Here is a 27999-nt window from a genome sequence, read left to right as displayed (position 1 = left end):
AGGAAGAGTGCATACCAGAAAGGCAGATTGACAGCTGTTCATCATCCACTGGAGAGGCTTTCTGACTGTTCTTCCCACTTCCTGCTTGATTTTCTAGTTTGAGTCCACTGCATGTCAGGGGAGCCTCCAGGGGACTTTTACAGTAAGGGTGGTCCAGCAACTTAGAACTAAGAATGTTCTGCTTGAGACATCCATCCTCATCCATCTGGCATGAGCTCTCATTCTGAGCAGTCTTTTCAGACACAGGCCCATCTACACTACTCACAGATTGATCTGCCCCACACAGTGACAGTTTTACTCTGTCATCACTGACAGTACTTGTCCGATTTTCCTGACCCAGAGTCATGACTTCTCTTTCGGTTTCCGAGATAAACATGTTACTAGAATGATGTTCTGGTAAGGGGATGTCATGAATCAGCTCTGTACACTCCCACTTAGGAGAGGAACAGGGTGACTGGTCCCAGGTATATGTGGCACTGCCATTCTGTTGGTCAGGGAATGCTTCATCTAAACTAAGCTCCTTGCCCAAGAAAGGGCTTCCTTTAGTGTGGCCATCAGGCACATGAGAGTTCTTTCCCTTCACCACAGCACTGCTGTCCATATCTGGAAAATACGGTTGATGCCGACAAGAAGGGTCTTTAGGTTCTGGGGAAGGGAATGGGCTGCAACTGCCACCCTCACCGTTTTCCCTAAGGGTCTCTTGATGGTCCCCAGTGACCTGCACCCAGCTTCGCTGGGCTTTTTTTAGCTTGCAAACTTTGCTTTTTGTTCTGAAGTGCTGGGATCTGAGAATCCTGTACCGGAATCTAATCATGGATAATTTCTCATACATCATAAAAGGAGATACTTTTATTCTTCTATGTTGGTTAAGTTGAAACTTTTTTGGAATCAGGGGTCCCCCATTCCTGTGGTGCTCCAGACCTTGGTAGCAGCCATAACAAAAGCGCTTTCTCTTATGGTTGCTCAAGGTGACCACAATTGTGCCACTCTCACCTGGACTTTGGCTCTCCCCATTGAACTTCATAGGAAAGTCAGAAGCTTGTGGCTCCGTCCTAGGTCTGTGACCATTGGCCTGACCTAAAACATTACTTGCTGGTAAGTCAGCAACTGCCTTCAAGACACTTTTCTCTCCACAGTATTCATGGTCAGAGTTCTTTGCTGAGGACAGCAGCCTCTCTCCTTGGAGTCTTAGGACGGTCCTTGAGGAGGAAATGAAGTGTTTCGAGTCTTTTCTTTTCACTTTAGAGGACAAAGTACTAACATTTTGAGCAGCCACACTGGACTTTGTCTTAGCAAAAAAAGGTGCATCCTGGATCCACGTTTTCTGGATTTGAAGGGCCTTTTTTCTGCACTGGAAATGCTTCACTTGCCTGCTCCAAGTAATTGGCCTTCCCAATTTGGCTTTCAGAATGCATAAGTGTTGGTGAAAGCAGAACTTCTTAAAACCTCCAAACCCTGTATTCCATTTCTCAGAAAAGGCTAAATGGATTCCTTTCCTCCATAGAATTTTCTTCTGTTTTTTCATTTTTCTGATGCATAATGAGATCTTGATGAAGCTGAGAAAGAGAAGAGAAAGCAAAGTTACACTTCTACCCTAAAAATAAGGTCATAAAGATATAATCACAGCAACATAAGCTGTAAAATTCAAAGAAAAAGAAGAGCATATGAAATTCAATTTAGACTATCAGACATAGGGGCGCCTGGGTGGCTTAGTCGGTTAAGCGACTGCCTTCAGCTGGGGTCATGATCCCTGAGATTGAACCCCACGTTGGGCTCCCTGCTCAGTACGGAGTCTGCCTCTCCCTCCCCACTGCTTGGTCTCTCAAATAAAAAAAGAAAAAAATTTTTTTAAAGATTTCATTAATTTATTTGACAGAGAGAGACACAGCGAGAGAAGGAACACAAGCAGGGGGAGTGGGAGAGGGAGAAGAAGGCTTCCCACTGAGCAGGGAGCCCGATGTGGGGCTTGATCCCAGGACCCTGGGATCATGACCTGAGCCGAAGGCAGATGCTCAACACCTGAGCCACCCAGGCGCCCCTCAAATAAATAAAATCTTTAAAAAAATAAAATAAAAAATAACAAACTATCAGACACAATGAAAGCCTTACCTGATTAAGGTTTTCCCCATATTGAAAACTGGAAGACATGAATACACTCACATGACCCCATTTGGTATAGCTGCCTCTGACAGAAATAAATTTTAAGAATCATTTCTAGGGGCGCCTGGGTGGCTCAGTCGGTAAGCATCTGCCTTCCGCTCAGGTCATGATCTCAGGGTTCTGGGATCGAGTCCCGCATCGGGCTCCCTGCTCGGTGGGAAGCCTGCTTCTCCCTCTCCCACTCCCCCTGCTTGTGTTCCCTATCTGTCTCTCTGTCAAATAAGTAACAAAATTAAAAAAAAAAAAAAAAAAAGGGAAGAAAGAAAGAAAAGTTGTATTACCTTTCTGTGCATCAGTTTTCTCTCGGGGGAAAAAAGGACTGAGCACACGTTTACCTCCATTCCCTCTCCAAATCCCAGTAAGACGACAGAAATGGGATTTTAAGAAAGGAAAAAACTCTCAAGGACAAAGAAAATTAAAAAGGAGACTAGAACAATACAATTTTGAAAGAAGAAAGCACACAGTTGAGTGATCACAGACTTACAGGAGGCCAAAAAAGTGAAAAATCTAAGCCAACGGTAGGGGAAGCCCAGAAGCAAGTCACAGGACCTCAGAAACGCTCAGGAACTAGAAACAACAATACCCAAGAAGGGCAAGATAAGAAGGGAGCTCAAAAAGGAAGGACTGGTTTAAAGTCTGATTAAGAAGCAGTTAGACCCCAAGATGCGCATTCTCCTTACACTCAAAAGTTTTACTTTCTGGGGAGGATGAACCAGGACAGTCAGGCACATCATGCACAACTGAGGGCAGGAGTACAACAGGATATATGACTTTATACAGTGAATTCCCTCCCCAGCCCCCTTCCCCATTTAGATCCCAGAAAAAAGGTATATAGCCCCAAGGGGGAGATCAGCCCTGGGGGGCAGATACTGATATTTGGGGATGCCTCAACTAAACAGGCCTGCACAATTACTCTACCGTGTACCCCAAAGTTTGAAGCAGTGAGATCCCAAATCCCTCCCCCAACTCCACATAGCAAGTAACTGCCCTTTCACTACCCAAGTCTGGAAGTTTAGTCTTCAGAGAGAGTAAAACTGAAGCTCTGCAGCCAGGGGGATCTCAGGCATAATATGAAGATGGAATTATATACACTGAATATATGAAGCCCAACACTTTCCCACTCATATCTCAGAACCCTGGTAATTTGTCTTATCCATCCAAGTAGGAGATTAGAAGATTCTTCTCTGGAGAATCTGATTAGTCCACAAGACAATACATAAATACAGGTTTCCCCCCAAAATGGCCCAGGATGGCCCACAGTGCACCCGAAATTGACAAGTCCCACGACATGCTCACAATTTCCAAGCAACCTCTTAATGGTTGTTCTTTAAAATAACAGGATAACCAGGGGTGCCTGGGTGGCTCAGTCGGTTAAGCGACTGCCTTCGGCTCCAGTCATGATCCCAAGGTCCTGGGACTGAGTCCAATATTGGGTTCCTTGCTTGGCAGGGAGTCTGCTTCTCCCTCTGCCTGCTGCTCCCCCTGCTTATGCCCTCCCCCCTCTCTCTCTGGCAAATAAACAAATAAAATCTTAAAAAAAAACAACAACAGGATAACCAAGATTCACCAGATTTCTAAGGCTTGAAAAGTGGACCAAAACAAACAGCTCATAGTAAGTTTTTGCTTTTTTTAGAGTAGTCAACTTGAAAAATCTACGGTGGGGAAGGGAGTTATTGTTTAATGGGTACAGAGTTTCAGTTTAAGATGAAAAAGGTTCTGAAGATGGACTGTTGGCCATGGTTGCACAACAATGTGAATGTATTTAATGCCACTGAACTGTATACCTAAAAATGATTAAAATGGTAAATGTTATGCTACCTATATTTACCTATACACTAAAAAGATAAGATGGAAGAAAAAAACTAACACTATCTACAAAGAAAAAAAAATAGGTCCACTGGGAGGGAAAGAAAAGAATAGGCTGTTATATTTTTTCAGGAATAATCAAAAACAATAAGGACCTTGGAAATGTAAAATAGCAGAATTAAAAACCTCAATATAGAGTAAAGGGCTGGGGCGCCTGGGTGGGTCAGTCGATTAAGCATCCTTTTCAGCTCAGGTCATGATCTCAGAGTCATGGGATCAAGGCCCATGTCAGGGTTTGTCCCTCTCCCTCTGCTCCTCCCCCAGCTCTCTCTCTCAAATAAATAAATCTTTTTTTTTTTTTTTTTTTTTAAAGGTGGGGAGGGTGCCTGGGTGCCTGTCAGTTGGGCAACCAACTTGATTTTGGTTCAGGTCATGACTCAGGGTGGTGAGATTGAGCCCCACATCAGGCTCCGTGCTCAACAGGGAATCTGCTTGAGGTTCTTTCTCTCCCTCTCTCTCTGCCGCTGCCCACGCCCCTGCATGTGCTCTCTCTCTAAAAAAAATAAATCTTTTTTTTTTTTTAATTTTATTTATTTGACAGAGAGAGAGACAGAGAGACAGGGCACACAAGTGGGGGGAGTGGGAAAGGGAGAAGCAGGCTTCCCTCCAAGCAGGGAGTCCGACACGGGGCTCAATCCCAGGACCCTGAGATCATTACCTGAGCTGAGGCAGACACTTAACAACTGAGACACCCAGATGCCCCTAAAAAAAATAAATCTTAAAAGAAAACAAAACAGGGCGCCTGGGTGGCTCAGTTGGTTAAGCGACTGCCTTCGGCCCAGGTCATGGTCCTGGAGTCCCGGGATCCAGTCCCGCATCGGGCTCCCTGCTTGGCAGGGAGTCTGCTTCTCCCTCTGACCCTCCTCCCTCTCATGCTCTCTGTCTCTCATTCTCTCTGTCTCAAATAAATAAAATAAAATCTTTAAAAAAAAAAAACAACAAAACAAAACAAAAAAAGCTTGATGGAAAAATGGGGAAAAGACAGGAGACAATTCACAAATAAAAGATTTTTAAACAACCCTTAGACAAGATGTTCAACTACACTCAAAAAAAATGGACAAAGGGTGGGGTTGGGGAGTTGCCCAAAATGGGTGGAGGAGGTCCAAAAGGTACAAACTTCCAGTTATAAAGTAAGTCAGTCATGGAAATGTAATGTACAGCAGGGTGACTACAGTTAATAATGCTGTATGTATATTTGAAAGCTGCTAAGAGTAAATCTTAAAAATTCTCATCACAAGAAAAAAGACTTGATTACCATGTATGATGGTGAATGTTAACTAGACTTACTTATAGTGATGATTTTGCAATGTATACAAATAGCAAGTCATGTTTTACAACTGAAACGGATATAATACTATATGTTAACTATACCTCAATAAAAACACTGGCAAAAATGACAACACATTCTGTTGGTGGCAGAAATGAAACTTTCATACTTTGCTGGTAGGAATACAAACTAATAAAATCCTTCTGGAAGGGAATTTGGTAATACCTAACAAAACCAGGTAAGTATTTACCTTCTAATCCAGCAACCCCATTTTTAGTAATTTATCCTTAAGAGACACCTCCAATAATAATGAAAATACACAACACAAGGTTATTTACTGCAACACTGTAATTACAAAATACTGAAAACCTAAAAGGACCGTAGCTGAATAAAGTATGGTTCGTCCACACAATGAGTGAAGCTATAAAAGAATAAAGATGGGGCATCTGGTTGGCTCAGTTGGTAGAGCACCCAACTCTTAATCTTGGGGCTGTGAGTTCAAGCCTCACGTTGGGTGTAAAGATTACTTAAAAAAATTTGAGGAACTCCATGAACTAATATGGAATGATTTCCAGGTTAGGTGAAAAAAAAGTTCAAATCAGTATCAATAGTGTGCCACCATGACGGTAGCACATAAGACACCTGCAAGCTCAGAGAGTTCACAAAACCACCCTCAGGTTTGACAATTTGCCAGACGGACTCACAGAACCCACTGAAAACTATTATATTCATAGTTATGGCTTATTAAAGCTGAAGAATATGGATTAAAATCAGCCAAGTGGAGAAGCACATAGGGCAAAGTCAAGAGAAGTAACAAGTAACAAGTGGAGCTTCCAGCTGTCCTCTTACCATGGAGCCAGGACAGCTTTACCCTCCTGATATCAGTGTGTGACAATATTGCCAGCCAGGAAGGCTCACCTGAGCCTTGATATCCAGAGTTTCTACTGGGGGTTTTTAGGCATAAATGATTGCTCACATGACGGAGCTCAGTCTTTCAGCCCCTCTGGAGATCCACTGATGCCAAAGTCATTACCCTAAATCATACCATTGGTCTTTCTGGCATGGCCAACCGATCCTAAATCATGCTGTCTGTTAGACTGTTGATATCCAAAGCCCCCACGCAAATTCTGTTAGACTGTTGGTGATCCAAGGCCCCCAGGCAAATACAGACATTCCAATCAGGGATGACAGTCCAAGGGCTGAGAGATTACCTCCCAGAAGCCAAGGACAAAGGATTTCTCTTGGGGCAAAGTTAAATTCTTTACCAAGCAGCCACCTTTCATAAAAGAAAAAATAAGAAAATAAACATGTATCTGCCCTTTTGTGACCCCCCCCAAAAGACAAAATAAAAATATAAATATGAGGAGGATAAACCAGAAACTAATGAGAATAGTAACCTATAGGGCATGGTAGATGTGAATGGGATGGGGCGCCTGGGTGGCTCAGTTGGTTAAGCGACTGCCTTCGGCTCAGGTCATGATCCTGGAGTCCCAGGATCGAGTCCCGCATCAGGCTCCCGCATCGGGAGTCTGCTTCTCCCTCTGACTGTCCTCCCTCTCATGCTCTCTGTCTCTCATTCTCTCTCTCTCAAATAAATAAATAAATAATCTTAAAAAAAAAAAAAAAAAAAGATGTGAATGGGATGAAAAAAATGAGGAAAAGGAAAATGATAGAAGGATGAGAGAAGAGTGGCACCTCTCTAAATATGCCTGTTTGAAAAGTTCTGACTTTTGCAACCACGTTAATGCTTCATATACTTAAAAAATATACCAATAAAATTAAAATCAACCAGAATGCAAGAGGAATCCAAAATGAAATACAAATAACAAATGAACCTAACTGTATGACAAATAGATAACCTAACTACACTGAAAAAAAGTAGAGGAGGGAAAAATTAGCCAAATTTTAGAAAACATTTTGACTGTACAGGACTAGAATCAGAAGGACTGTATACAAATACTGTCCTTTACAGGTGCCTCAGTCGGTTAAGCATCTGCCTTCAGCTAGGGTCATGATCTCAGAACCCTGGGATCGAGCACCAAGTCAGGTTCCCTGCTCAGCAGGGAGCCTGCTTCTCCCTCTCCAACTCACTCTGCTTGTGCTCTGTCAAATAAATAAAGAAATAAAATCTTTAAAAAAAACAATAAATAAATAAATAAAATAACAACTAGGACATAAAGAGAACTAGCCCTACAACACTGTTAAAAGGTAAAGGAGTTGCTGGGACTTTCTCAGAGCTGAAGGGACTAGCACGTGCCAGTTTACAATCCCCCCTCCACCTTGATGGCATGGATAGGGTCAGGGTCTGGGTGTTCTAACTGGCTTATTGCCTCAGTGAGCCCCGGGCTTCTGGCCTTCACCAGCCCCAGCCATCCCACCAGAGTACCCTCTGTGCAAACAGTTCCAGAACACCCCAGCTTACACCCACTTCAGCTTTAGCTTCTACCAGAGCACCCTCTGTGCAGAAAGCATAGGGACTGCACCAGCCATGCCCACTTCAGTTTTAGCTGCCCTGCCTGGGTACTCTATGCACAAACAACCCCAGGACTCCCCTGGCCTATACCCACATCAGCTTCAGCTGTCCTGCCAGAGGCCCCTCTATGCAAAAAGCCTCAGGACCACCCCAGGCAAGCCCACTTCAGCTCTGGCCATGCCACCAGGGCAGCCCCAGTGCAGAATGCACCACAAGCCCCGGGCCACACCAACCACAGCTCCAGACAGTCAGCAAGTCACCAGGCACATACAGTCTACACAGGGAACACCATATTCAAGACTATTCCTTCAAGTTTACAAGTAGCTGTTCTGCCCAATTCGTAGAAGCAAACACAGGAAGTCAAGCAAAATGAGATGGGGGAATATGCTCCAAGCAAAAGAACAAGACAAAAGCTCAAAAAAAGAACTAAATGAAACAGAATAAGCAAATGTCTGATAAGAGTTGAAAGTAATTCTCTTAAAGATGTTCAATGGACTGGAGAGAAGAGTGAAAGAACTCAGTGAAAACTTCCAACAAGGATACAGGAAATGTAAACAAGAACCAATCAAAGTTGAATACAGTAAAACTAAAATGAAAAATACATTAGAGGGAATCAACAGTAAATCAATGGATGAGAAGAAACAATCAGCATCTGGAAGACAAGGTAATAGAAAGCACCCAAGCTGAAAAGTAAAAAGAAAAAAAAAATTTTAATGAGGTACATTAAGCAATCTCTTGGACAATATCAAGCAAATAAACACTCACATCATAGGGGTCCTGGAAGGAAAAGAGAGAGAGAGAGAAGGGGGCAGAAAACTTATTTGAAGAAATAATACATTAAAACTTTCCTAACTAGGGAAAGGAAACAGATATCCAGGTTCAGTAAAGATAGAGAGTTCCAAACAAGAGGAACCCAAAGAGGTCCAAAACATAACACATAATAACTAAAATGTCAGAGTTTAAAGATAAAGAGAGAATTTTAAAAGAGGCAAGAGAAAAGCAAAAAGTTACATACAAAGGAAACCCCATGAGGTTATCGGCTGATTTTTCAACAGAAACTTTGTAGGCCAGGAGTGCCTGGGTGGCTCAGTCGGTTAAGCACCTGCCTTTGGCTGAGGTCATGATCCCAGAGTCCTGGGATCAAGCCCCACATCAGGCTCCCTGCTAAGCAGGGAGCCTGCTTCTCCCTCTCCCTCTACCTGCTGCTCCCCCTGCTTGTGCACCCTCTGTCAAATAAATAAATAAAATCTTAAAAAAAAAAAAAAAAAAGTAAAGAAAAAGAAATTTTGCAGGCCAGCATGTGGAAAGGAAAAAAGCTATATCCAAGAATATTCTACCTGACAAGATGATCATTCAGAATTGAAAGAGAAAATTTCTGAAACAAATGTTAAAGGAGTTCATTACCACTAAACTGGCCTTACAAGAAATGTTAAAGGGACTTCATTAAGTGGAAAAGGCAATAATTAGATGTAAGAAAATAATGAATTAAAAGATGTAAAATATGTAAAATATGAAAACATGTACATAAAATGTGGAGGGAGAATAAAACAAGTTCTTTTAGAATGTGTCTGAAGTTAAACAACCAACTTAATATATGTTCACTGCTATATACTTAGGCTATACTTATATATGAATCTCATGGTAATCACATACCCAAAATCTATAACAGATACACACAAAAAAATAAAAAGCCAAATAAAACACTACAAAAGTCACCAACCACAAAGCAAGAGAAGAAACAGAACTACAAAAATAATCAGAGAACAATTTAAAAAATGGCAATACATACTTACCAATAATTATTTTAAATGTAAATGGTCTAAATGCTCCAAACAAGACACAAAATGGCAGAATCAAAAAAACAAGACCCATCTATATGCTGCCTACAAGGGACTCACTTCAGACCTAAACACACATACAGGGGTACCTGGGTGCCTCAGTCGGTTAGGTGTCCCATCTCTTGGTTTCAGCTCAGGTCATGAGCCCACGTAGGGCTCTGCGCTCAGCAAGGAATCCGCTTGAGATTCTTTCCTCCTCCCTCCATTCACTCCTCCCCCCAGTCACTCTCTCAAATAAATAATATCTTTTTTCCCCCCCCAAAAAAGACATATACAGGGGCACCTGGGTGGCTCAGTTGGTTAGGGAACAACTCTTGGTTTCAGCTCAGGTCATGATTTCAGGGTTATGATATCAAGCCCCACATCGGGCTCTGTGATAGGCACAGAGTCTGCTTGAGATTCTCTCTCTCCCCCTCTCCCTCTACCCCTCCCCCTGCTCATGCTCTCTCTCAAATAAATAAAAATCTTAAAGTTAAAATTAAAAAAGACATATACAAACTGGAAGTGAAGGGATGGAAAAAGATATTCAATGCAAATGGAAATGGGAGAGGAAAAAAAAGCCAGGGTGGCAACAACACTTATATCAGACAAAACAGATATTAAAACAAAGACCATAATAAGAGACAAAGAAGGAAAAGAAGAAAAAAAAAAAAAGAGAGAGAGAGAAACAAAGAAGGGCATTACATAATGATAACATCAATCCCAACAAGAGGATATAACAATTGTAAATGTCTATGCGTCCAATACTGGAGCACTAAATACATAAAGCAAATATAACAGACATAAAGGAAGAAACGGACAGTAATATAATAATAGTAAGAGACTTTAACACCCCTACTTATATCAATGGGTAGATCATCCAGGCAGAAAATAAGGAAACAATGTCTTTGAATGACACATTAAACCACAGGGACATAACTGATATATACTGAACATTCCACCCAAAAACAACAGAATACACATTTTTTCAAGTGCACATGGAACATTCTCCAGGACAGATTACATGTGATGCCACAAAACAAGTCTCAATAAATTTAAGAAGACTGAAATCCTATCATGCGTCTTTTCCAACCAGAATGGACAGGATGAAACTAGAACTCAATCACAAAAAAAATGGAAAAGGGGTACCTGGTTGGCTCAGTCAGAAGAGAATGTGGCTCTTGATCTTGGGGTTGAGTCCAAGCCCCATGCTGGGTGTAGAGATTACTTTTAAATTAAATAAATAAATAAATAACTATAAAAAAGGAAAAACACAAACATGTGAAGGTTAAACAACATGCTACTAAACACCCAATGGATAAACAAAGAAATCAAAGATGGGGCTCCTAGGTGGCTCAGCTGGTTAAATATCTGTCTTCAGCTCAGGTCATGATCCCAGGATTCTGGGATCAAGCTCCACATCGGGCTCCCTGCTCAGCGGAGAGTCTGTTTCTCCCTCCCCCTCTGCCTGCTTAACCTCGCACTCATGCTGTCTCTCACACGCACTCTCTCATGCTCACTCTCAAAATCTTAAAAAAGAAAAAGAAAACTACAGGCCACTATCCCTGATGAACATAGTTGCAAAAATCCTCAACAAAATATTAGCAATCTGAGTTCAAGAATACGCTAAAAAGAACCCAATGAGCCACCCAGACTTGCAAGTGTCTTCCTTTTGCTCAGGTCATGATCCCAGGGTCCTGGGATTGAGTTCCACATCGGGCTCCCTGCTCAGTGGGGAGCCTGCTTCTCCCTCTGCCTGCCGCTCCCCCTGCTTGTGTGTGCTCTCTCTCTCTCTCCGACAAATAAATAAAATCTTACAAAAAAAAAAAAAGAATATGATTAAAACAGGACACCCAGGAGGCTCAGGTCATGATCCCAGGGTCCTGGAATTGAGTCCAGCATTGGGCTGCTTGCTCAGCAGAGAGTCTGCTTCTCCTTCTGCCTGCTGCTCCCCTTGCTTGTGCTCTAACAAATAAATAAAATCTAAAAAAAAAAAAAAAAAATACAATAAAAGGGGGGGGGCGCCTGGGTGGCTCAGTCAATTAAGTGAATATCCTGAGCTGAAATCAGGTCCTGATCTCATGGGTCATGAGATTGAGTCCCGCCAACGGGATCGTGCTCAGGAGTCTGCTTGGATATTTTCTCCCTCTGCCCTTACGTAACCAACTTGCACATGTGCTCTCTTGCTCTTTCTCTCTCAAATAAATAATTAAAAAAAAAAAAAAAAAAAAGAATACAGGGGTGCCTGGGTGGCTCAGTCATCAGTCAGTTAAGAGTCTGCCTTCGGCCCAGGTCATGATCTCAGGGTCCTGGGATCAAGTCCAACATGCTGCTCCCTGCTTCTCCCTCTCCCTCTCCCCCTACACCCTGCTCGTGCTCTCTCTCATGCACTCTCTCAAATAAATAAAATCTTAATTAAAAAAAAAAGAATATGATAAAAGGTTCATTCAGCATGATCAAATGGAATGGATTCTGGGAAGGCAAGGATGGCTCTAATATTTGCAAATCAATCAACATGATATATACCTCATTAGCAAAATGGACAAAAATATGATCATCTCAATAAAGAAAAAGTATCTGACAAAATTTAACACCTTTTCATGATAAAAACTCTCAACAAAGTGGGTTTAGAGAACATACCAGAACATAATAACAGCCATACACAAAAAACCCACAGCTAACATCAACTCAATGGTGAAAAACTGAGAGCTTTTCCTCTAAAATCAGGAACAAGACAAGAATGTCCAGTCTCACCACTTTTATTCAACACAGTACTGTTAATTCCTAGTCACAACAATTACACAAGAAATAAATGACATCTGGGGCACCTGGGTGGCTCAGTCAGTTAAGCGGCTGCCTTTGGCTCAGGTCATGATCCCAGGGTCCTGGGATCGAGCCCCACATCAGGCTCCCTGCTCCGCGGGAGCCTGCTTCTCCCTCTGCCACTCCCCCTGCTTGTGTTCCCTCTCTCGCTGTGTCTCTCTCTGTCAAATAAATAAAATCTTTAAAAAAAAAAAAAGAAAGAAAGAAAGAAATGACATCCATATTTGTAAGGAAGAAGTTAACTGTCACTATTTGCAGATGACATACTATACATAGAAAAACCTAAAGACTCCACCAAAAAGCTTTTAGAATAAATGAATTCAGTAACTTTGCAGGATACAAAATTAACACACAGAAATCAATTGCATTTTTGTTCACTAATAACAGTAGCAGAAAAAGAAATTAAAACAATTATAAGTGCATGAAAAAGAATACCTAAAAATAAACTTAACCAAGAAAGTGAAAGACCTTACTGTGAAAATTGTAGAACACTGATGAAAGAAATTGAAGATGACACAATGGAAAGATATGCCATGCTCGTGCATTGAAAGATTATTAAAATGTCCATACTATCCAAAGCAATCTATAGATTCAATGCAATCCCTATCAAAATAACAATAGCATTTTTCACAGAACTATAACAAATAATAGTAAAATTTGTGTGGAACTACAAAAGACCCTGAATAGCCAGAGCAATTCTGATGAAGAAGAACCAAAGACAGAGGTATCACAATCCCAGAACCAAGAGCCCAGAAATAAACCCATGCTTTTATGGCCAATTAACCTACAACAAAAGAGATCAGAACATACAATGGGGGGAAAAAGTCTCTTCAATAAATAGTGCTGGGAAAACTAGAGAGCCACATGCAAAAGAATGAAACTGGACTACTTCCTTAAACCATACACAAAAATTAACTCAAAATGGATTAAAGACCTAAACGTGAGATCTGAAACCATAAAACTCCTAGAAGAAAACGTAGGCAGTAATTTCTTTGACATCAGCCGTAGCAACATTTTTCTAGATATGTCTCTTAAGGTAAGGGAAACAAAGGCAAAAATAAACTACTGGAACTACACCAAAATAAAAGGCCTTTGCACAGCAAAGGAAACCATCAACAAAACATAAAGGCAACCTCCTGAATGGGAGAAGGTATTTGCAAATAAAATATCTGAAAATGCCCAACATCATTAATCATCAGGGAGATACAAATCAAAACCACAATGACATTATCACCTTACACCTCTCAGAATGGCTAGGAAAAAACAAACAATAACAAGTGTTGATAAGGATGTGGAGAAAAAGGAAACATCATGTACTGTTGGTGGGAGTGTAAATTGGTACAGCCATTGTAGAAAACGTATAAAAAAATTCCCCCCCCTAGGGGCACCTGGGTGGTTCAGTCATTAAGTGTCTGTCTTCGGCTCAGGTCACGATCCCAGGGTGAAGGGCAGTGGGAGACACAGGTGTCCAGTTAGGCAAAGAGTCACTCATGGGTATAAAAGGTACAGCATAGGGAACAGTTCATGATATTATAACAGCAATGTATGGTGACAGATGTTAGCTACACTGATGAGCACAGCATAACATATAAACTTGTTGAATCATTGTGTTGTACACCTGAAACTAATGTAACATTGTGTCAACTATACTTCAACTAAAAAATTAATTTAAAAATATATATAGTGGGCTCCCCACTCAGCGGGGAATCTGCTTCTCCCTCTGCCCCTGCTCTCACTCTCTCTCACATAAATAAAATCTTTAAAAAAAATTATTTTAAAAATATAAAAAAATATATTTACATATAAACTTATTTACTCATTGTTTATAACTATGAATTAACTTATATAATTTATGTACTTATATATTACATAAATATATTTATGTAAATATTTTTATTTGTATATAAAATCAAGAATAAGATGGGCAATGATCTTAATAGCAAGATTATAAACTAGAAGAGAAAGTATAAATACTTTCAAAGGTCTGAGGGAAAGTTACTTTCAACACAGAACTTGCAACTCAGCCAAATCATCAATCAAAACAGGATAGAAGTAAGGTTTTCAGAGACATAAATTATCAAAATATAGAACTACCATGCATCTTTTTCTCAGGGAACCACAGGAGGAGATACTCTGACAAAATGAGGGAGTAAATCAAGAAAGACCGGAGACCCAGGAAATGAGATCCAAAACAATATGCAGGGAAGAGAAATACTAAAGAAAAAGGCAAAGAAAGATCACAAAGTGACAACTGTGTCTCAGTCCTAGAGAGCCACCAATCCAGAAGAAAGAGGTCAAAAGGATTTGGAAGAGAGGTCTCCAAAAATGTGAAATTGACAGAATTACTAAAGTGTCTGAATACAAAGAGGAAATACAACTGGAAGAGAGCTTGAAGATAACTTAGTAATAAGTACAGAGAACTAAAAAGACTACTAACTTCAGGGACAAGAAAAAGTTGTACAAGAAAGGAAAAACAGGGGCATCTGGGTGGCTCAAGTCAGTTAAGCGTCTGCCTTCGGCTCAGGTCATGATCCCAGCATCCTGGGATCAAGCCCCCCATGGGGCTCCCTGCTCAGCGGGGAGTATGCTTCTCTCTACCCTTCTGCCACTCTCCCTGCTCATTCTCTCTCTAATAAATAAAATCTTTAAAGAAAAAGGAAAAACAATCACTGTAAATCAGAGTAATACATAGCTTAGCTGTAACTACCATTTACATAATCATAAGAAGGTAAAGACTGATCTAACCCAATGGTTCTCAACCAGATACCCCATATCATACCTTAACCCAACATCTGGAAATGTGTGGGAAATTCTTGGTTGTTAAAATGAATTCAGGTTGGTATTGATATTTAGTGCCCAGTGTAACGTTAAATATCATGTAATAGGATAAAGAATGGTCTCATCCAAAATGACAACACTGCCCCTACTGAGAAAAATTGCTTCTAGCCAAAATTACAGTATCACTATACAATGAGACTAGGTAGAAGGTAGATAAGATGTGTACATGTATATAGAAGTGAGGAGCACATGTCAAAGAGAGCTAAATCTTTATCTTCCATAGTCAATAGATAAAGCCTAAAACTAGGAAATCAAAAGTAACATTTAAAAAAGGGTAATTCAGGGGCGCCTAGGTGGCTCAGATGGTTAAGCAGGTGCCTTCGGCTAAGGTCGTGGTCTCCAGGTCCTGGGATCAAGCCCCGCATCAGGCTCTCTGCTCAGTGGGGAGTCTGCTTTTCCCTCTCCCTCTGCCTCTCCCCCTGCTTGTGTTCTCTCTGTGTCAAATGAATAATCTTTAAAAAAAAAAAAAAAATACAAAAATAAAAAAGGGTAATTTAGGGGTGCCTGGCTGGCCCAGTTGGAAGAGCATACAACTCTTGATCTCAGGGTTGTGAGCTCAAGCTCCACGTTGGGTGCAGAGATTACTTAAAATCTTTAGGGGCCCTGGGTGGTGCAGTCAGTTAAGCGTCTGACTCTTGGTTTCAGCTCAGGTCATGACGTCCAGGTATGAGACTGAGCCCTGCAACAGGCTCTGTGCTCAGCACGAAGTTGGCTTGAGATTCTCTGTCCCTCTCCCCCTCCTGCTCGTGTGCACTCTCTGAAATAAATAAATCTCTGGAAAATAAAAATTAGGGGCGCCTTGGTTGACTCAGTCGTTAAGCGTCTGCCTTTGGCTCAGGTCATGATCCCAGGGTCCTGGGATCCAGCGCCGCATCGGGCTCCCCGCTCAGCAGGAAATCTGCTTCTCCCTCTCCCACGCCCCCTGCTTGTGTTCCCTCACTCGCTGTCTCTGTCAAATAAATAAAATCTTTAAAAAAAAACCTTAAAAATAAAAAAAAGACTTTCAATCACGTAATTTTTTTGGTCTCACTTTCACCTTCACTTCCACGGTACATGACACCGCTGATCTAGCAGCTTTTAAAAGGTTCTGAAACACAAACATGACTACTTGTTGGCTCTCTCCACTTGTTGGTTTAGGATTCAGCTTTCTCAAGTCTGCTAACCGGTTACCACTAATCTCTTCTGCTTTCCAGCTTCCAGAATGCTGTTATTCTCACAGCTCCCATTCGTTGTCATTTGGGGAAAAAACAAAAACAAAACACAAAAACTTAACAACAACAATTCTACAGTTTTTTAAGTAAGTTCTATACCCAACATGAGGCTTGAACTCACCACCCCAAGATCAAGTCGCATGTTCTACTGACTATGCCAGCCAGGGACCCCTCACTTCTCTACAGTTTTAATGGAGCTTTCAGGCTGGTGTGGAATTAAATATGTACATTCAATCCAATTTATTTACCATAATACACTGTTAAATGAAAAAAAAGTTGCTAAACAATACATATTAGCCCACTTTTGTTAAAAAGAAAAAAAAAGTGTGTATATTTTGAGTATTTATAGGGGAAAAAAACATCTAAAAGAATTTACACCAGAGGCTCAGCCACAGGGTGGCTCAGTCAGTTAAGCATCTGACTCCTGGTTTCGGCTTAGGTTATGATCTCAGGATCATAAGATCGAGCCCTGTGAGTCTACTTGAGATTCTCTCTCTCCCTTTGTCCCTCCACCCTTGCAAATAAATAAATCTTAAAAAAAAAAAAAAAAAAAGAATTTACACAAACTATTAACTCTTTAGGCCCAAAATTCCTAAGCTTAACCGACTGAGCCACCCAGGTGCCCCTGTATTTTTTTTTAAATAAATTAAAAAATTTAAAAATAAAATTTAAAAATACAATTTATGTGTATTTTTTTAGGTTGCTAGAACATACTTATTAAGTTGTTTAGATCTGATTACCTAAAGCATTACTAATTATTTAATAAACTACTGGGCCTGAGGGCACTACGAAAAAGACATTAAGGAGGCAGTGAACAAAGAAAGTCTGGCAACCTCTGGTTTAGGGTACTGTATTTTACTTTACTTCTTTATCAATGGAAAAGGACATTTAATATAAACTTTTTTTTAAGATTTTATTTATTTATTTAGAGAGGAGAGACAGATAGCGAGAGAGAACATGAGTGGGGAAGAGAGGGAGAAGCAGACTCCCACCAAGTAGGGAGTCTGATGCGGGATTCAATCCCAGGACCCTGAGATCATGAGCTGAGCCAAAGGCAGACCATTAACCGACTGAGCCACCCAGGCGTCCCTAAATAAAACTTCTTAATATGAAATTCAAATATACTCCCATTGTGTACTACCAACATAAAAGGAGATTTGGAATTTATTCTTCCCAACACTTAAAGGTAATATAATCACTGGAAAATCTTATTAATAAGATGTTTATTATATAAAATAAACATATTTTGTATATTCTATTGTATATTTGCATAATTTATATGGAACAAATGGAGAAAGATTGGAGCAAAGTTATACTGGCTATGCCTTTAGTTTTAGACATGTTAGATTTGAGGTGACCATAGGAAATCCAAGTGGACATACACTATTGGATATACAGGTCAAGAAGTCTAAAAAGAGGGTATCACAGGAATTCCACTTTAAGCCATCAGCTTATAGTAACTAAAGCTACAGAAATTGATAAGCTCACCTATGGAGAATCTGTAAGAGATAGAAGCAAACGCACCCTACGGAAGTATTCTAAGGAACTCTAGGATGTAACAGTGAGGTAAAGGAAGAAGACTACTTAAGCAAAGGAAAGTGAGAAAAAATGAACAGGGAAAGAGGCAGAAAATTAGGTTAGTGTGGTGTCAGGAAAGCTAGAGAAAGTTTCCAGAAGGAGGGAAATGGTCAAAGGCTACTGAGAAGTCAATCAAGATAAGGATTGGGTGCCTGTCTGGCTCAGTCAGTAGAGAATGAGACTCTTGATCTCAGGGTCATGAGTTCGAGCCCCATGTTGGGCATGGAGATCACTTCAAAAAAAAAAAGGTAAGGATTAAAAAAGTCTCCATTTGTGTTGATGGGAATGCAAGCTGGTACAGCCACTCTGGAAAACAGTATGGAGGTTCCTCAAGATGTTAAAAATAGAACCCAGCAATTGCACTATTAGGTATTTACCCCAAAGATACAAATGTAGTGAAAAGAAGGAGCACCTGCACCCCAATGTTCATAGAAGCAATGTCCACAACAGCCAAACTGTGGAAGGAGCCGAGATGCCCTTTAACAGATGAATGGATAAAGAAGATGTGGTACATATATACAATGGAATATTATTCAGCCATCAGAAAGGATGAATACCCACCATTTGCATCAACATGGATGGAACTGGAGGGGATTATGCTAACTGAAATAAGTCAAGCAGACAAAGAAAATTATCATATGGTTTCACTCATATGTGGAATATAATCAATAGCACAGAGGACCATAGGGGAAGGGAGGGAAATCCAAAGGGGGAGAAATCAGAGAGGGAGACGAACCATGAGAGACTATGGACCCCGGGAAATAAACCGAGGGTTTCAGAGAGGAGGGGAGTGGAGGAATGGGGTAATAGGGTGATGGGTATTAAGGAGGGCACGTGTTGTGATGAGCACTGGGTGTTATACGCAACTAAAGAATCACTGAACACTACAGCAAAAATTAATGATGTATTATACATTCAGTGGCTAACTGAATTAAAAAAAAAAGAAAAAAGAAAAATTAATCTCAAATATACTGCCATTATAATCCCAATAAAAACTTTCTGAAAATGAAAAAAATTTTGATTCTCATGACATTTGTAAGAGAAATTTTAGTAGAATGAAGAGGACAAAACCAAGATGGAGTAGACGACAATATATAAAATTGCTCAAGAAGCCCGAGTAAATAGGAGAGAAACAGGCAGAGTTTTTTTAAATGGAGACAGTTGTACATATTTAAATGCTGATGGCATACTTTACTTATGGAAAAAGATGGCAGACTGAACACATTTTACTCTTACTTCCTCCTAAATCCCATTAAGATAAAAATAAAACATTATTTTAACTTTTTTTTTTTTTTTAAGATTTTATTTATTTGTCAGAGAGCGCACAAGCAGGGGGGGCAGCAGGCAGAGGGAGAAGCAGACTCCCCGTTGAGCAGGGAATCCGATGTGGGACTCGATCCCAGGACCCTGGGATCATGACCTGAGCCGAAGGCAGACGCTTAACTGACTGAGCCACCCAGGCGTCCCTTTAACTTCTTTTTTTAAGACAATGTATATACAATGAAATGTACAGGTCAAAGGGTTTGGGTTGTTGTTTTGTTTTACGTATCCATACACAAAATGGAAGAGAGGACAACAACAAAACCTTCTGGAGGTTGGAATGCAGATTGACTTAAAGACTGAAGAAAGTTAAAAAAGAAAAAAAAGAGAGAGAGAGAGAGAGACTGAAGAAAGTTAATCTCAAGCTTGCAATGAGGAAAGCAATCCAATTTATACAACAGTGCCCCAAAACAGGTCAGGTATTGGCAGCAGCAGGTTCTATAAAAAAGATATGAACATGGTGCTTAAAACAAGATTGGTCAAATCATTTACCCTCCTACTCTCCACAAAAACCAGCCAACTACCCCTATCCCACCCTTGCAGAAACATGGATCATTATTTTCTATACTAGAACAGTGCTGTCCAATAAAACTTCTGCAGTGATAGAAATAGTTTATATCTGCCCTGTCCAATATGGTAGCCTCTGGACACATACAGTTATTGACCACTTGAAATGTGTCTAATGCAAAGGAGAGAAACTTATTCTTTAATTTTAATTATTAAATTTAAGTTGCTACATGTGGCTACTGGCTACCATATTGGACACTGCAGCTCAAGAGGGTAAAACAATGGATTCCTGGACTGGAAAACAGCTGGTCCAGGTGAGAATGAGGGTCTCATACTGAAAAGAGTTGAGTTAAATGAACGTAAGCGGAGTTTACACTCTAAGGGCTAAGACCTCTATCCCAGACTGCCGGAAGCCAGCTTATAAGCTCCAAGCAGAAGATCTGAAGATTCTTTTTTGAGGAATCTAACTCAAGAGGAAAGCCAAAGATACTGCTACTGAACGTTCTCCAATAAAAGAGTCCATCAGTACACCCTAAAATCCACAAATCCCAAGAATGCACTCAGAGCACATGTAATTAAAATTAAAAGCAACCTCCACAGGGGGTCTCTCTACATTTCTGCCCCAGTGTTCTTGGCACTGCTGTTGTGTTCATATTCACCAAATACCAACATTTGTTCAAATATAAAACACACACACAAGGAAAACAAAAATGAGCTTCCAGGGGTGCGTAGGTGGCCCAGTCGGTCAAGCATCTGCCTTTGGCTCAGGTCATGATCCCGGGGTCCTGGGATGGAGCCCCGCATCGGGCTCCGTGCTCATCAGGGAGTCTGCTTCTCGCTCTGCCTCTCCCCCCTGGCTTGTGCTTTCTCTCTCGCTCACTCTCTAATAAATAAATAAAAACCTTAAAAAAAAAAAAAAAGAGCTTTCAACTTTTATGAGGTACTTACTGACTCCAAGAGAGCCCTAAGTCTGAACAATCCTTAAGGGACCCAATATTTGGGTAAAAGTTTGCAGTGCAGCCACTATCCATGTTAACTCAAGCACCACTATGAAAAAGTTCTTTTTAGCAAAAGTAATAAGACAGTCACAACTGTTGTATAGCAAATAAATAGGGGTGGGGTTACCCATCCCAGAAATATGAGAGAATGAATGGCTTGTAGTAGGAAACAAGATATTTTTTTTCCACTAAAGATTTATTTATTCTAGAGAAACAGCACGAGCAGAAAGAGCAGAAGGAGAGCAAGAGAGAATTTCAAGCAGACTCCACGCTGAGGGTGGAGCCTGATGCGGGGCTTGATCAGGGGACCCTGAGATCAGGACCTGAGCCAAAACCAAGAGTCAGGTGCGCTTGACTGACTGAGCCACCCAGGCAGCCCCCAGTGGGCATCTTAACACTTTTCATGTGCATGTTTAGCTTAAGCTCTAGTTTTTGCCCCTCTTACAAATAAACTCAGGATAACTCCGTCCCAGTCACACCCAAGGTTGGCTTCACCCTCTACCAGTCACCTGAGGCCAATGCCACCTTGGGCTTGGGCTACAGGAAACAAGATTAAAAACAATAAAAACAAAAAAATAATGCCCATTGGCATCAGGGAACATGAATGAATCATAAAAAAGACCAAGACTGAGAACTGGAGACTTACACATTTATAGCTCCTACTGGTAATATTTTCATCACATTCAGCCACTGGATATAAAGTAGATTAAGTATCCAGTTTTGGTCTCAAGTCCTCACAGACATAGAAGACTGTCTCAAGGACCAGCAAATGACTTTCACTAGGTCTTCAAGTTATTACCCTCACCCTGCCTCTGTTTCTATGTTAAATCTGTAATATCAGTTTAGATTAAAATTGGGACCCTGGGGCGCCTGGGTGGCTCAGATGGTTAAGCAACTGCCTTCGGCTCAGGTCATGATCCTGGAGTCCCGGGATTGAGTCCCGCATCGGGCTCCCTGCTCAGCGAGGAGCCTGCTTCTCCCTCTGACCCTCCCCCCTCTCATGTACTCTCTCTCATTCTCACTCTCTCAAATAAATAAATAAATCTTTAAAAAAAAAAAAAATTGGGACCCTGGATCCATATTTACCCTTTTTAAGTACCTCTACTTGAAAAGTTTGCTCTGTCAGAATCTGAAACACAGCAATTTTTAAAACCTCAGAATTAGGGTATTTCAGACACAAAAATAAATTTAGAGACTCAGTGACCTGGCTTTTCATCTCAGACACATAGCATATGTTTCTCTAGACTCAAATTCATGGACTATGTATTTGTTAACATGGTTTGTTTGTTTGCTTTAATTATTTATTTACGTAATCTCTGCACCCAATGTGGGGCTCAAACTCATGACCCCAAGATCAAGAGTCACATGCTCTACCGATTAAGCCAGCTGGGCACCCTTTAACATGTTGTGTTTTTGTTTTTTTTTTTTAAAGATTTTATTTATTCATTTGACAGAGAGAGACACAGTGAGAGAGGGAACACTAGCAGGGGGAGTGGGGGAGGGAGAAGCAGGCTTCCGCTGAGCAGGGAGCCCGATGTGGGACTCGATCCCAGGACCCTGGGACCATGACCCGAGCTGAAGGCAGACGCCTAACGACTGAGCCACCCAGGTGCCCCAACATGGTTTTTTTAATCAGCAAGTTTAGAATGCCCTTTGTCATCTAGTTGTAGGAAGGTAACATACTATAAACAGGGTCACTTTTAGAAAATAATTCAGCATCATCCTCTGGAGGATTTGTAAAGTAGGGTCCATTGTCTACTAATAACACAGAATAGAAATACTAAAGCACTGAGGAGGTTATTGAAGAATAATTTGAGAATAAGTGTATCTCCCTAAAGAGAATGTTCAACTCTGCCTGATGGCCTATTACCTTGGTAATTCTGAAAATATTACATATATATGCATATATATATATATATATATATATATATATATATATATATATGAGGCTTTTCCACTATAAGAAAAGTACATATGAAGCACTATTACCACCTAATCAGTTGATCCTTTCCAGGAATCTACCATATTCTTTAAATCAGTGGCACATTACAACTAAACCAAGAAGAGAACGGGACTAAAAATTCAAGGACAAGCTTAAATACTGAAAGCCTCTAGTTAAATTAGGTGTTTATAGGCAATTAGAGACCTTTAGAGCCCAGTTCTCAAACTGTATTCCACTGGAAGCTGACTAATGATACAAAGTGGTCGTGCATACCAGGATGGAGGAAGGGGTTTAAAAAAAAAAAAAAAGCAATCCGTATATAGTGCACTGGGTTTATAAGCCAAAACAAAAGCAAAATTGTCTTAAATTGGAATTTTTCTATGGTTTATGAAAGCTTGGCATAAAAGCCTACTAAAAAACTGATGTACAAAGTGATATAACCTTTATATACTTAAGCCAAAAAACAAACCTGAGCAATATCCAGTAAGAAACTTTATTGTAAAATCTAATACTTTCATCAAAGAGCTTTAGGAAGTTTTAATGCATAGGAAACTACAAAAACAAAATTATACAGAGCTACTGACTTACAGGACTTATCTTCTGGGCTTAACGTGGTACAAAACCTGAAAGAGTACTACTGATTCAAGTAAAGTTATTTGTTAAGGGCATTACACTTCATCTCGGAGCTTGTTCATAAACTAATATGTGAAACCTGCTCTACATCTGGATTTTCAAAACATGAGTATCACCTGAGAAGCTATTTAAAAACCATAAATACCCAGGTCACACATGAGATCTACTGAGACAGTGCCCAGGCACCTAGAGTTTTGTATTAATTCCCCAAATGATTCCAATGCCCACCCAGGTTTTGGAACCACTGGATTAGATGACCCTCAAGGTCCCTTTTGTGTCCATGAGTTAAAATTCCCAACTGACAATTCTGTATCAAAGGAACTGGAGATTGCACTTGGCTACATTATGCATGGCAGCCATCATCATCATGTTCCACTGAGGAAAGGAAAGCATCCTTAATTTGTCTGACCAAGCAATTGTAAGAACAGGTGCTACTCACTCAAATCACTTGACTGCATATCCACTCCCTCCTCCCCAAACACTCCTCTAACTTAGGGTCTATTATAACTTCAGAGTGGTGTTGTTTTACTTTCTCCAATACAGAGAAAGGCAGCTCCTCAAATAATAATATCCAGCCACTCAAAGGGTCAAGTTCTTGTATTTATTCTTTGCACATTTTCAATTAACATGAAATGTTAATTGAACTCTGTTAGAAGCACAGTGCAGGGGTCCTCAGAAATATGTGCAAAGAATTCCTTCTAGAGCGGGCCAAGGTGTAAATGAAGCCCCTCCAGCTTTTCTTCCTAGAAAGGGTCCACTGGGCAAAACTATCTTGAGGAAGAAGCAAAACTGATTTCGCTTATTCCTCATATACCAATAATGTTTTATCAATAAACATGAGCCATCTGGGCGGCTAGGAGAGTCTGACCTCTTCCTAATGCTGCCCAACCCAAAGCAGAGCCTGCAGTTAGGTTCTATCCACACACCCTCCTCCATACCAAGCTTAGTTATTCCGCGTAAAATACATAATTAGGAACCTACCATTAACTGTCCAAGATATTCTTAAATCCAAAACATTTAATGACTGATGTTCTGCTTTTTTCACCTCACTTCACTTCATTCTCCCAATTTATATAGGCGTAAGAAAGCGCCCCTATACGTGTGGTTAAAAATGTCGAAGTATCTAGCATGAGATTAAAAGCACTACCAAATGGCAGGCTAAGATTTTTAACTCAGCTCTTCCGACTCTTACACAAAACCCTCATTTCCCACATCCTCTCCGCGTCCCTCCTCCCCCAACAGAGTGGCCCAGTGCAACAGGGGTTGATATTGCCTAGTAGAGATAGAAAAACAGAAAGCATGACAGAAAACAAGCTTCCCACCACCCTAGTGTTTAACTGTGCCATACACCAAGGTCCCAGGAGTGCGTGGCGAAGGAACCCAAGGCAGGAAGGAAGCCGAACGGTCCGAACAAATATAAACCCTTGGCTTCCCAAACGCCAGTAGCGGCAGGACCTCTAACAGCAGCTCTTCCTTTCAAACCTTTCCCCGGCCTCAGGAGGAGCGGCCGGGGGCGCTAGCTTTGCTTCTGCGTCGTACAGTTCAGACTGGGGAGAAAAAGGGGAGCACAGCGGTGCCTCGGGAGGAGCTCCCTGCCCGCCCCCAGAAAAGCACAGCAGCGCCCAGGGAGAAATTTGCTGCCTCCGGTTCGAGCGTGGGGGGAGGGCAGCGCTTGAGGCCTCCAGGCCGGGGTGCTGAGCTGGCGCGCACTGGCGCGGGAATGGCCAGCCGGCCCGGTCCGTACCTCATTCCGATTTGACACCCGGGCTCCTGCTTACCTACGTCCCTCGCTGCCGGCACCTGCCGCGCCGCGGGTCGAGATACTGCGGCAGCTCAGCCTGCGACCCCGCCTTCGCCGGTTCTAGGGAAGCCCCGTCAGTGAGGGGGTGCCCGGCCTGCACGCAGCCGCCACAGCCACCCAGCTTCCTTTGGAGCCGCCGCCGCGACGCCGGCGCTCACTTATAGCGTCACCTCCTTCCGTGCCCTTCCGCCTTAGCCCCGCCCGGGCATCGTGCGGGGAGCGGAAAAGAGTGCAGCCCGGCGCTGGGGCGTGGCTCCGCCTTCCCTCCGCTTCCGGCGGGCGGCTTCCCCGCCTCCCGGCTTCTCCGTCCGGCGCGCCCGGCTCGCTTGACTGGTCTGTTATCCGCCTGTCCGTGCTAGCTTGGGAGAGTGGTGGAAACGGAGGTCTAGAAATTGCAGAGTCTCGACAGACTTGAGACTTCTATTCAGCCGCCTCTCAACTTTTTAACCCCAAAAGGGCTGAGGCCGACCACAGCTCACTCCGCTGATCCCTTTTCCCTTTTGCCGAAAGCGAAAGGGCACCCTCCTGCACTGGATGCGCTTTGAGGCCTGGCCCAGGCTTTTCTTTCCGGTTTTCCTGGAGGGCGGAGCCGGGTCTTATTCTCGTTGCAGTCCCAGCACCAAACAGTGACAAGTGCTTACTTAGTAGGTCTGTGCGGTAGAACTGTTAATTTCTTTCTCATGAGAGAGGAAAGTGGCTTCAGCCTGATACGTTGAAGCACTGTTCACTCAACACACGTTTTTTTGTTTGTTTTTTGGGGGGGTTTTAAAAAAGATTTTTATTTATTTATTTGAGAGAGAGAGAATGAGAGGGAGGAGGGTCAGAGGGAGAAGCAGATTCCCTGCAGAGCAGGGAGCCCGATGCGGGACTCGATCCCGGGACTCCAGGATCATGACCTGAGCCGAAGGCAGTCGCTTAACCAACTGAGCCACCCAGGCGCCCAACACACGTTTTTTGAGCGTAGACATGAAGTACTCTTTCTCTTGTAAGCCCTCAGTCTACTTGTGGGGAGTCATAAATAGATAATTAGAATACAATGTCTTGACAGAAAATAGATTTATAGTGGAAGATTAATTCAATTTTGGGCATTCGATTTGGAATAGAAGGGAGATGAGTACAACTGAATATCAAGGGTGGGGTGCTTTGGAGCGTTGCGCCCCAGGTAGGAAACCCTCAGCCATTGTCTCTTCAACTATAGTTTTTGCTTCATTCTCTATCTCCTTTCCTCTGGGATTCCAGCTACATATGTTAAGATTCTTTGATCTTACTCATCATGTGTTTTAATACTTTGTACCATTTTTTTTTAATTGATGCTTCAGTTTGAATGTTTTCTATTGTCCCATCTTTGACTTTCCTGATTCTTCTGTGATCCTCAGTCATCTGTCAAATCTATACACTGAGTTCTCAATTTTTAGTACTATATTTTCAGGTTTTTGATTTTTTAATAAATTTTAAATTCCAGTTATTTGTTGAAAGTCTCCATTTGTTCACTTTGTTAATCATTTCTTCTGTTTTATCATAGTTTTGGGGGGGGTTGTTTGTTTGTTTTCCCCTCAGTCCTTGTTTGCTAACCTCAACATTTTGGTCATCTGTTGGTCTGATTCAGTGGTTCATTATTCTCTCTTGCTTATCTGTCACATTTTCCTGCCACTCCACATGTTTGGTAATGTCTTCTTATGTGCCAGACAGTGTGTATAAAAGAATTATAGAGCCACCACATTATCATCTACCAGCGAGGATTCCCCCCTTCCCTCTGTTAGGTTGATAGAGGGGCTGGTCATCACACTCTAATCAGGGAGAGAGATGAGTCTTGGCAAGGTTGCCCTCTTAGACTCATCCTACCTCTAGTTCTTCCCTCAGGGGCAGCCCAAGCTTTTGATAGAAAATCTGTCTCCTCAGCCCTGAAAGACTACAGTGTTTCCAGTTCATTCCTCTAAGGCTTTGAGCTTAGCTCTTCACTTCCAACCAATTCTGCTTCAAAATATGAGAAATGTCGGGGCACCTAGGTGCCTTGATTTCAGCTCAGGTCATGATCTCGGGGTCATGGGATCGAGCTCCCTGCTGGGCGTGGAGACTGCTTAAGATTCTCTTGGGGCGCCTGGGTGGCTCAGTTGGTTAAATGTCTACCTTCAGCTCAGGTCATGATCTCAGGGTCCTGGGATCGAGCCCCACATCGGGGTCTCTTCTCAGTGGGGAGCCTGCTTCTCCCTCTCCCTCTGCCTGCCTCTCCGCCTACTTGTGCACTCATTCTAAAAAAAAAAAAAATTAAATTAAATTAAAGTTTTTAAAAAGATGAGAAATGTCTTGAGGGAGAGATTAGCCATGTAATTGAGGAGACCATGTCCCTGTAACAGGGTATGGTTTCCTAAGCACCATGATTTTTTAAAAGTTTTGACTCAGGGACAGTTGGGTGGCTCAGTCGGTGAGCATCCAACTCTTGGTTACAGCTCAGGTCATGATCTCAGGGTCGTGGGATCCCGCCCTGTGTCAGGCTCCGTGCTCAGCATGGGGTCTGCTTGGGATTCTCTCCCTCTCCCCTCTACCCCTCTCCACACTTATGCGCCCGTGCTCTCTCTCTCTCTAAAAAGTAAATTAATTAATTAATTAAAATAAAAATCTTTAAAGTTTTGGCTCACTTCCACAGAGTTCCAAACAGGTCTCAATCTCAGAAAATGCCCCACATGGAAAACCAGTCATGCACTGGTGCTCTTCTGCTTTCCAGTCAGTCCTGGTAGCCTGCTGAAAGTTCCTCTGGGTTTTCTTTG

General features: G+C 41.8%; 1 protein-coding gene across 7 annotated transcripts in view; it reads right to left on the bottom strand.

Annotated features, from left to right (window-relative positions):
• SENP5 (SUMO specific peptidase 5) overlaps positions 1-25749 on the bottom strand; it is a 51243-nt gene extending 25494 nt beyond the window's left edge. For 2 of the 7 annotated variants that reach the window (XM_054504259.2, XM_054504258.2), the window contains exons 1-2: positions 25178-25747; positions 16-1556 (exon numbers count right to left, since the gene is read on the bottom strand). In XM_054504259.2, coding sequence (XP_054360234.1) covers positions 16-1556; positions 25178-25182 — 1546 coding nt within the window. In that variant the 5' untranslated portion in view covers positions 25183-25747. Of the gene's footprint in view, positions 1-15; positions 1557-10732; positions 10839-25177 lie in introns of all 7 variants that reach the window. The other 5 variants (XM_054504257.2, XM_064577114.1, XM_045903105.3 and 2 more) reach the window with 5 other exon arrangements.
• Positions 25750-27999: the final 2250 nt, after the last annotated feature.

Source organism: Mirounga angustirostris, unplaced genomic scaffold (genome assembly GCF_029215605.1).
Source record: "Mirounga angustirostris isolate CCGP_5_RB_7025 unplaced genomic scaffold, mMirAng1.0.hap1 SCAF_1, whole genome shotgun sequence".
Taxonomy (NCBI): domain Eukaryota; kingdom Metazoa; phylum Chordata; class Mammalia; order Carnivora; family Phocidae; genus Mirounga; species Mirounga angustirostris.
Note: the sequence above shows the minus strand (reverse complement) of the source record. Positions and strands in the feature narration are given on the sequence as shown.